Here is a 10329-nt window from a genome sequence, read left to right on the forward strand (position 1 = left end):
CCTTTCATAGTGTTCTAAACTTGTATAAAAAGAATCGTTAAAAAATTTAAGAGTTTAAGGATAATTAAACAAAATTTATTTTAGCAGGGACTAAAATTATAAGTAAATTTTTTTTTTATAGGGATTAAAAAAGCTATTAAAATTAAGTAAGGACTAAACTTAGAAGGTCGCAATTTTATAGGGACCAAAAACATATTTAACCCTTAGGAAAATTGCATAGAATTAATTTAGAGCTACATGAATTTTGATCTTTACTAAGTATATTTGAAATTTGTCCTCATAAAAAATGTGGAGATTTATTTGACTTCTGACACATAAACAAATATTCTCGTCTCAATTATAAGTTGAAGTTTATTTTTTAAATATATCAAATAACTAATGTATATGAACTGTTGTATTTATATTTATAAAAGGAGAAATGCTAGGACAATTTTTTTTTCTCGGTCTCCTAGGGTTTCCACCTCCTAGGGTTTCCTAGCGCCACCCTCCTTTGGGCTGTGCCGCACCTAGGCCGGATCTTCCTCGTGAGAAGCTGCTCCACATCTGATCCGCGACCTAGATGTTTCTAAGTCTGGTTATAAACTTCTGCTTCACAGACGTCTGTATGCATCACAAACCCTAGTCTGTCTGTTTCCAGTTTATGCGATTCAAATTGTGTCTTCTCTGTTTCCTTGTTTCCTCAATCATTTCCACGTTTGTCATCTCTCTGTCAACCGATTCAATGGATCCCACCAACCTGAACATTGACGGTCTCACCTTGTCTGAGGAAGGTCTCGTCCTCAACCTAGAGTCTGAACCCGAAACCGCTGCTGTCCTTGAACACTGTCTCATAGGTCGAGTCCTGGCTGATCGCGAGATCCAATTTGCCTATTTCAGCGAGCGTATGTCTCGTGCATGGAAGCCAGGCAAAAAGGTCACGATCACCAAATCTGTGGCTGATCGCTACTTGTTCCAATTCCACCATAAGGTCGATGCTGCCCGTGTTCTTGATGAAGGTCCGTGGCTTTATGATAACTTTCATATTGTTATGGATCGTATCTCCCCAGGTGTTGTCCCGAGTTTTGTCCCGTTGAATCATATCGAGTTCTGGATTCAGGTTCACGGTTTACCATTTGGTTTCATTCAACCTAAGGTAGGTAAAAGTTATAGGGAGTTTTCTAGGTAACCTCAAAGTCTATGATGGTCGCAACACTATCCATAGCTCTTATATGAGACTCAAAGTTGCTATCGATGTCACTGTTCCATTGAAACAAGCATGGCGCGTTCGTGCTACCAATGGAGATTTTGTTAATGTTACTTTTAAGTATGAAAAACTCGGTGTTTTTTGTCACAGGTGTGGATTGTTGGGACATACTGACAAGGTGTGCCCGGACTTGTTTGAGCTTGAATCTGATGATGGAGTCCGTAACTGGGGACCGCACCTAAAGCCTACCTCACAAAGAATTGGCACAGCTGCTACTAACCGTTGGTTACAGGACCCTATTCCTGCCACCATGTCGCAACAAACTCCTCACACAGCTGCTGCTCCTACTGGCCGTACCACTACTGCTGAAGGCACCGGAAATAATGCAAATTTTAATGACCATATGCTTGCTTTTCAGTCTCAACTCACTGCTATGAAACAAGATGTACTCGCTGCCCAAAATGCAGTTTTGGCTAAAAAAGGTAATGGTGTGAATTCTGTTTGCAAGGTGCATCTGCTGGCCTCTTCCTCCACAGGTACAACAGATTCTAGTCTGCTTCCAGACCGTCCGTTGGTGCTCGGTTTACCTGCTGTCCCATTCTCCAGTGAATCCGCTGCTGAGGTACAAGAGGAAAGTGGCTCGGACTTGAAGAAAAGGAAGCGTATGTTGAACCGTCAGAATGAAGTACCATTTGCTGCTGATGGGGTTGTGGGAAATGATGTAATAGGATCAAATGTTAGTCATGGGGGGGATGATGATATGTATGTAACTGCTGGTCCTATAGATGATGAACAAGTTGTTATGGCAGGCCCTGATGATCAGGCCTGCCTAGGTAAATGAGTCTAGTAGCATGGAATTGCCGGGGTGTAGGTAGCCCGAGTGCAATTCCCGACCTTAAGTACCTAGTCCGGCACTTCAATCCGGATCTTTTATTCCTAAGTGAGACTCTAGCTCACCGAAATAAAATTGAAGAACTTCGTTTTTTGCTTGGTTACGATTCTTGTTTTCATGTAGACCGCACCGGTAGATCCGGGGGTTTAGCTTTATTTTGGAAAAATTCTTTGCAATGTCAGCTTGTAAATTTTTCTAACAATCACATCACTGTTGAAATTGTTAACAACACTCTTGGTAATTGGCGAGTCATCGGCTATTATGGCTATCCTAACGGAGGTCGTAGAACAGCCGCTTGGAATTTTCTTCGACAACTTTCTTCTGAATTTTCAGGTCCATGGTGCATTTTCGGAGACTTTAATGACATTTTAGATGCCAGTGAGAAAAGGGGACGTAACTTCAGACCCCATTGGCTTATAAATGGCTTCCGTCAAGCGGTTATTGATTCAGGTTTATCCGATGTCCCGATTGAAGGCTATCCGTACACTTGGTTTAAAAGTCTTGGTACTCCACGAGCGGTGGAAGAAAGGTTAGACCGTGCCCTTGCTAATGATTTACGGTTTCATATTTTCCCGAATGCTACTGTTGAGACTCTTGTGGCACCTTCCTCCGATCACTACCCTATTCTTGTAAATGTTTCACCTTCACCTCGGTTACAGATTCCTAAACGACATTTTCGTTATGAAAATGCGTGGCAATTAGAACCGGGGTTTAAGGAACTTGTTACTAACTCTTGGCAGGTTTACTCGACTAATACTCTTCTTCCAAAATTATCTTCATGTGCGGAGGACATGTGCGAATGGAAAAAATCTCATTGTCACAAATTAAAAAAAGATATTGAAATTTGTCGCAGACAATTACAAGAAACACGACTAGGAGCTATTGGTGAGGATCAGGTCCGTATGCTTGAGTTAAGAAAACGTATGCAGCGTTTATTATCCCAAGATGACGCATATTGGAGACAACGTGCGAAGACTCATTGGTACAAGGATGGTGATCGTAACACAAAATTTTTTCATGCATCCGCCACATCTCGGAAAAAGGTAAATCGCATAATCTCTCTTGAAGATGATGTAGGTAATAACGTCACTAGTGAACAAGGTATGCAAGAAGTAGCGCGGCATTATTTTGTGAATATTTTCCAACAACAAAACAGTGAATTCTCTTCTGTAATTGATGTTATTAATACCTCCATTTCTGCTATCGATAATGATACACTCACGGCACCTTTTACAAAGGCCGAGTTTCGAGCTGCTATTTTTTCTATGCATCCGGACAAATGCTCCGGCCCCGACGGATATAGTCCGGGTTTCTACCAACACTTTTGGACTCTATGTGGTGATGATATTTTCAAGGAATGTTGTGGCTGGTTAGATACAGGACAGTTTCCACCTGATTTAAATATTACTAACATTGCACTTATTCCTAAAGGTTCTACGCAGGTTAGCATGAAAGATTGGCGACCAATAGCACTATGTAACGTGCTATATAAAATTATATCTAAGGTTTTAGAAAACAGGTTGAAGAACGTGTTGTCTCAATGCATTTCTGATAACCAGTCTGCGTTTGTTCCTGGTCGCTCCATTCTAGATAATGCTATGGTAGCCATTGAAGTTCTACACTTCATGAAAGCTAAGACACGCGGGGAAGATAGGTATGTTGCTCTCAAACTTGACATTAGCAAAGCCTATGATCGAATGGATTGGAATTACTTGATGGCTGTCTTAAATAAAATGGGTTTTAATTTCATCAGCGTTGGATTCAATGGATGCGTATGTGTGTAGAGTCAGTCGATTATTCTGTGCTTGTTAACGGTGAACAGGTTGGCCCTATTATTCCAGGGCGTGGTCTTCGTCAAGGGGACCCTCTTTCCCCCTATTTGTTTAGTATTTGCGCAGAAGGCTTATCAGCGCTCATCCTAGATGTTGAGAGGAGAGGAGTCCTTACAGGAACAAAGGTTTGTCGTCAAGCACCTTCTGTTTCTCATCTTTTGTTCGTTGATGACTGTTTTCTATTTTTTAAAGCTACTGAGGCGCATGCACACATTATGAAAAATATACTATCCACTTATGAGGTCGCCTCAGGTCAAGCGATCAGTTTGCCAAAATCAGAGATCTATTGTAGTCGTAATGTCCCTAACGAGCTTAAAATCACTATCACTGACATTCTTGGAGTTCAGGTTGTTCTGGGCACAGGTAAATATCTGGGCCTACCTTCTATGATAGGTCGTGACCGAAAAGCCACCTTTGCATATATTAAGGATCGAGTTTGGCAGAAAATCAATTCTTGGAGTGGTAAGTGCCTCTTGAAAGCAGGTCGTGAGGTAATGATAAAGTCAGTTTTGCAATCTATTCCCACTTATGTGATGAGTATTTTTCAGCTACCTAGTACTTTGATCGACTCCATTGAAAAGATGATGAATTCTTTTTGGTGGGGCAATGGTAAAACGACGCACAGAGGGATTCATTGGATGAATTGGGAGAAGCTGTCGGCACCAAAAGTTCATGGAGGTATGGGTTTCAAAGATCTCTCTGCTTTTAATTTAGCTATGTTGGGGAAACAAGGTTGGAAATTTATTACGGAACCAGATTCTCTTGTTGCTCGCATTTTTAAAGCTCGTTATTTCCCGACTGGCTCCTATCTCACGGCTACTGTTGGACATAATCCGAGCTATGTTTGGCGTAGCATCATGCGCGCTAGATTTATAGTACGTGGGGGAGCACGTTGGAGCATAGGTTCAGGTGCTACCATTCCCATTCTTAATGAACCTTGGTTGACGAATGGGGAGTGCATTAGCAGTGATATTACAGGTGCTCACTTCGTTCATAATTTCACTATTAATAGTTTGATGAATCTACAGGATAAAAGCTGGAATGAGCAGGCAGTTAGACAGGTCTTTAGTGTGGATATTGCGGATAAAATACTTCATACGCCACTTATTTCTCAGGTCGAGGAAGATAGACTTATTTGGAAGGCAGAAAGGCACGGACGTTACTCTGTACGTAGTGCCTACAGGTTATGTGTAACAGATTTAATTAATTCTTCCCATTTATGGCGTCCGGGGTATTGGACTGGAATTTGGAACCTTAAAGTTCCACAGAAGGTTAAGAACTTAATTTGGCGCATGTGTCGAGGATGCTTACCGACGCGTGTTCATCTGTTAGACAAAGGTGTCGCATGCCCCACTAATTGTCCTAGTTGTGACTCTCTTCATGAGGATCTTTTGCATGTTTTCTTATGTTGTCCTTTTGCTATACAGGTATGGAACAGGACCGACCTTTGGAGCTCGGTGCAATATGCTCTCACTCATACTACTTCAGCTACGGATGCTATTTTCTATCTTTTAGAGAATTTGTCTGCTGAGTTATCCCAACGTCTGTCAACTGTTATGTGGAGTTTGTGGAAACACCGCAATCTTAAAGTTTGGGATGATGCTACAGAAACAAGTGCGGAGGTTGTAGAGCGTGCTAGGAACATGGTTACAGATTGGCATCTAGCGAATGAGCTGGAAATTCCTACATCCCACTCGTCTTCTCAGCAGCCTTTGGCCGTGAATATGGGGACCTCCAACTCACGCCAACGAAATAGAACACTGTGGCAGCCCCCTATGTCAGGTAGATACAAATGTAACATTGACGCAGCCTTTTCTTCTCATCTTAACCGCACAGGTATTGGCGTCTGTGTTCGCGACTCGGAAGGTACGTTTGTTCTGGCTAAGACTTTTACATATTCCTGTACTGTTTCAGTAGATGTGGGTGAAGCTTTAGGGCTGCACGCTGCACTACAATGGTTGAGTGACATGGTGCTCGATAATGTGGACTTTGAAACAGACTCTAAGTTAACAGTTGATGCCTTCCAGTCTACTCGCAACGACTTGTCTGAATTTGGTTGTATCATATCTTCCTGTCGTTCTTTGTTTCGTAATTTATTTTCTAACTCTAGGGTGGAGTTTGTTAGGCGACAAGCCAACGCGGTGGCTCATACTCTTGCACGAGAGGCCACGTGTTCCGCTAGTTCCGCAGTGTATTATGAAATACCCAATTGTATTGAGACTCTTATTATCAATGAAATGCTATAAGCATGTTTCCTTCAAAAAAAAAAGGAGAAATGCTAGGGTCACACCCACTAACACTCTCTTTTAACACACCAAATAAGAATTGGACATGTGTCACACTTTTTTATTTCAATTAACTTGTAACCTGTTAAACCTGTTTCCAAACATTTTAATTTTTTTTAATAATTTAATCTAAAAGAAGAAAAAGAAGAGAGAGAAGAGGTAGTGAGATACAGCCTTCTTCAATTTCCACAATGGGTTCTTTCTCTCCACGACCACGACGGTGTTCTTTCTCTCCACGACGGTGTTCGCCGGTAGTGAGATACACGGTCTTCAATTTTCACGACGCTGTTCTTTCTCTCCACGACGTTCGCCGCTCTCTTCACGATGACGTTCTTTCTCTCCACGACGGTGTTCGCCGCTCTCTTCGCCGTCAGCTTCAATCACGACGACGTTCTTTTTTGGCGTTTGAGTTGTGGCTGTCCAGAAAATAATTTTTTTTGTTGTTAAATTGAAAAAGAAAGCTTAAATTTAAATTCTCCTGCACGTTCTCAGCTCCGGTTGAACCGAAATGAAGAAGAAATGGCATCAGAAATTGTTGTTGTGTTTAAGGGTCTTTCTTTTTCCTGTTTTGGTTGTCCCTGTATTGCCTTAGCGCTGGGGGTTTGTAATTGTGGTGTTTTTGCAGCACCAATGATATAATTGATGCTGAAATAATTGATGTTGAGTTAAATAATAAGTCAGAACAGGCACTGTACATACCTTTAGAGAAGATAGGTTTAGTCAATTTTGTGAAATCAACCAGTTTCTTTTTACAGAGGAGAACATGAAGGGAACGTGTTTTGGGGGACATTGAGCAAAGGAGATGAAAAGTTAAAACCTAATTTAATAATTAAAAACCTAATTTGATAATTAAAAATAAAATAAATGATTTTCAACACTAAATGGTTTAACAGGTTATAAGTTAATTGAAATAAAAAAGTTTAACACATGTCCAATTCTTATTTGGTGTGTTAAAAGAGAGTGTTAGTGGGTGTGACCCTAGCATTTCTCTTATAAAAGTGTTTTGGTCAGGAATTGGTATATGCAATTTATATGATAAAACAAGAGTGGAAAGATTATATTGTCCGGACTAAGCTTTGTAAATTATTCGTCTAATATCTTTCCTTAATAGATTGTATATATATATATATATATATATATATATATATATATATATATATATATATATATATATATATATATATATATATATATATATTTAATGCCTCGGATTTAACTCCACCCTTTCCTGAACGTAAGTCTTCGGCTAAGGTTAACGACGTGAGATAACAACTGACTTCTGATGCACGACGGCAAAATATTTGATTGTAACTTTATGGCATATGACCAAAAAGTTATACATTAATATACACATACCCGCGATCTCTCAGGCGATAGCACCTATACATAATCTAAATTGTGTCCCTTAGATAGTAAGCCTTACTAGGGTTTGACTAAATCAAAAAATCAATTGCGATACATTACATCGGAGGCAAAACTTTAAGAAAACATTTAGACTAAAATTATATTGAAAAAATAAATCGTATACATCAAGCTATATTAAGTATCTACATTAGATTCCTAGTCACTATACTAAATCACAACAATGAAGAGGATTAGTTATACATAATATAACTTACAATAATAAACAAGAGGAAGTAGAAAGATTCGACGTCGAAGCCACTCCTGCAATCTTCTCCGTTGTTATATAACTTGAATGTTTGGAAGAGGCTGTTGCACTTGAAATCTGAAAAGTTTAATGGCTATGCACGTAAAACTCAAAGTGTATGGGGTTGCCACACTAGCCTTTAGGTTCGATTCTCCCCACCAATAAATGTATATTGGATGCAGTAGGAATGACCAACGAATTCCCTTCATGATACTATGAGTTCCTTGATGTGTATTGCACAATCACACCAAGCATATCTCTTAACAGTATTTTACAGATTTGTGGTTCCAACAATCACTCATACATTAGAGAATTGATGGATGATTTAGAGTAAGAGAATGAGGGAGAATTATGTTGTTAATGTAACAAAATTCGTGTCCCTACTGATGCCCAAATGTCAAACATTTATAGTGCATTATATGACCTTTCACATTAGAGAAAGCACCCCTTTGCAAAATGTTAGAATCATACATCAGATTTTTGACTTGAATCAATGTTATGGTTCATTATCTATCAGTAAATAATAATGTTCCAATGTATATGAATAATTTCCATGAAGAGTTACAACTTTTGGTGAAAAGTTACAACTTTTGGTTCTAAAGTGATTCTATTATTTTGGAAATCACCAACAATCTTCCACCATTTTCAAAAGGGTTAATTATGTTTCTAGTCCCTATAAAATAGCGACCTTGTAAGTTTAGTCCTTACTTAATTTTAATAGCATTTTTAGTCCCTAATTTTGTTTTTTTGCCCTGAGTATTAGTCCCTACTCAATTCAAATTTGTTTAATTTATGCTTAAACTCTTAAATTTTTGAACAATTTTTTGCAGACATGTTTAGAACATTACTAAAAGTTCCTCCGCAAAAAATTATCGCAAAATTTGATTTCTACATCCAGATTTTATTACTTTTTATCTTTAACTTTTGTCGTTTTAAAAAATTCATATTTAATTCATTTCATGTCTGAAAATTCTAAATTTTAGTAAACGAACCTTTCATAGTGTTCTAATCTTGTCTCAAAAAAATCGTTCAAAAATTTAAGAGTTTAAGGATAATTAATCAAACTTTGTTTTAGCAGGGACTAAAATTATAAGTAAATTTTTTTTATAGGGACTAAAAATGCTATTAAAATTAAGTAAGGACTAAACTTACAAGGTCGCTATTTTATAGGGACTAGAAACATAATTAACCCTTTTCAAAATACTAAATCTCACAAATCTGGAAATTACATGCATTTAGATAATGGTATCTCACGATTTGAACCGTTACTTAGTAAGTTAAGTTTTCGCTCATTCTCAAATAGTATGGTAGGCAAGTTTTGAACCAACTATTCAATAGATCAAGTGTGCATAACTTACACATAGAGTCTCGGTACCGTTTAAATAAACAGAATTGTAAAATGACACGTTAAGAAGGCTTGTGTCATATATCCCTTTTCATGAGAGCTTAAGAGTCAAACCCTTAAACTCTGTGAAGTGGCTAAACTTCATTCTCACATAGGTAGACTATATCGGGAATGCCCCATAAGTATGCATTCCAACAAATATATGGTATATGTCCATTAAGAGAAAAATCACATCCTACTCTATTTAATCTTATGGTACAAGTACTTTTAACCTTGGGATGTATCTATTGTCAAGTAATACAATTAATATAATAGTGTACTTTCACCCATTGAACCCAAGACTTGATGCTACTCAAGTGGGGGTTGAGTTTCCACTATTGGTAATCAATTAGATATGGGCTTGAGTCCCATCGCCAATGATGTCTTCAACACCATATCCCTTGTCAGACCTTTCGTCAAAGGATCTGCAATATTCTTCTTTGTCCTTACGAACATGACGAATATAACTCTATTAGAAATCAAGTCTCTTACATAGCTATGTCTTAAACCAATATGACTTGATTTTCCATTATAAACTTGGCTATAAGCTTTTGATAGTGTGGATTGACTATCACAATGTATGGATACGGACACCATTGGCTTTTGCGAAACTGGTATCTCATACAATAAATTTCTTAGTCATTCTGCCTCTTTACTTCCCACAGCCAATGCAATAAATTCTGCAGTTATGGTGGAGTCGGCAATGCTTGTCTTTTTCTTTGAACCCCAAGAAACTGCACCTCCACCAAGGTTGAAGATCCATCCACTTGTGGCAGTATGATCTTCAACATATGTTACCCAACTAGCATCTGTGTATCCTTCCAAAACAGAAGGGTCTCCACTATATGATTTTTTTCCCATTTCTCCATCGGTGTTAATTACATTTGAGGTGTATAAAACAATAAATGTAGATAACTCTTCTAGGTATTATTTAAATATTGGTTTCTCGCATTGTTAGAGCCTAGTCAATTTCGTTAAATTTTATTCATGTTGGTGAATTGATTTGTACATTTAATTATGCTAACTAACTATAAGTTATATGGAGTAAAAACTATACTCTTAAAGTAGCTAATATTTAGAAAAGGGAAGTACTCAAGAAATGTAT

General features: G+C 38.3%; 2 protein-coding genes across 2 annotated transcripts; both read left to right on the plus strand.

Moving 5' to 3' along the window:
* Positions 1–721: 721 nt before the first annotated feature.
* Positions 722–1165, plus strand: LOC146915341 (uncharacterized). Its single transcript, XM_085721324.1, has one exon. The coding sequence runs from the start codon at positions 722–724 to the stop codon at positions 1163–1165; it is 444 nt and encodes a 147-aa protein (XP_085577450.1).
* Positions 1166–1208: 43 nt separating this feature from the next.
* On the plus strand, positions 1209–6153 carry LOC146915342 (uncharacterized). The gene is made up of 3 exons (XM_085721325.1): positions 1209–2016; positions 2199–3847; positions 3898–6153. The coding sequence occupies exons 1-3, from the start codon at positions 1209–1211 to the stop codon at positions 6151–6153; spliced, it is 4713 nt and encodes a 1570-aa protein (XP_085577451.1).
* The last annotated feature ends 4176 nt before the right edge of the window (positions 6154–10329 follow it).

This window comes from Medicago sativa, chromosome 6 (genome assembly GCF_051527215.1).
Source record: "Medicago sativa cultivar Bolivia chromosome 6, Bolivia_mono, whole genome shotgun sequence".
NCBI lineage: Eukaryota > Viridiplantae > Streptophyta > Magnoliopsida > Fabales > Fabaceae > Medicago > Medicago sativa.

What these genes read in the sequence shown, in the direction of transcription:
- LOC146915342 (XM_085721325.1), top strand. Translation starts at nt 1,209, where the DNA reads ATGAGACTCAAAGTTGCTATCGATGTCACTGTTCCATTGAAACAAGCA. An exon ending in TGATGATCAGGCCTGCCTAG is followed by an intron (nt 2,017 to 2,198) that starts GTAAATGAGTCT and finishes GTTTTCATGTAG; the next exon opens with ACCGCACCGGTAGATCCGGG. An exon ending in GCGTTGGATTCAATGGATGC is followed by an intron (nt 3,848 to 3,897) that starts GTATGTGTGTAG and finishes AACGGTGAACAG; the next exon opens with GTTGGCCCTATTATTCCAGG.
- LOC146915341 (XM_085721324.1), top strand. Translation starts at nt 722, where the DNA reads ATGGATCCCACCAACCTGAACATTGACGGTCTCACCTTGTCTGAGGAA.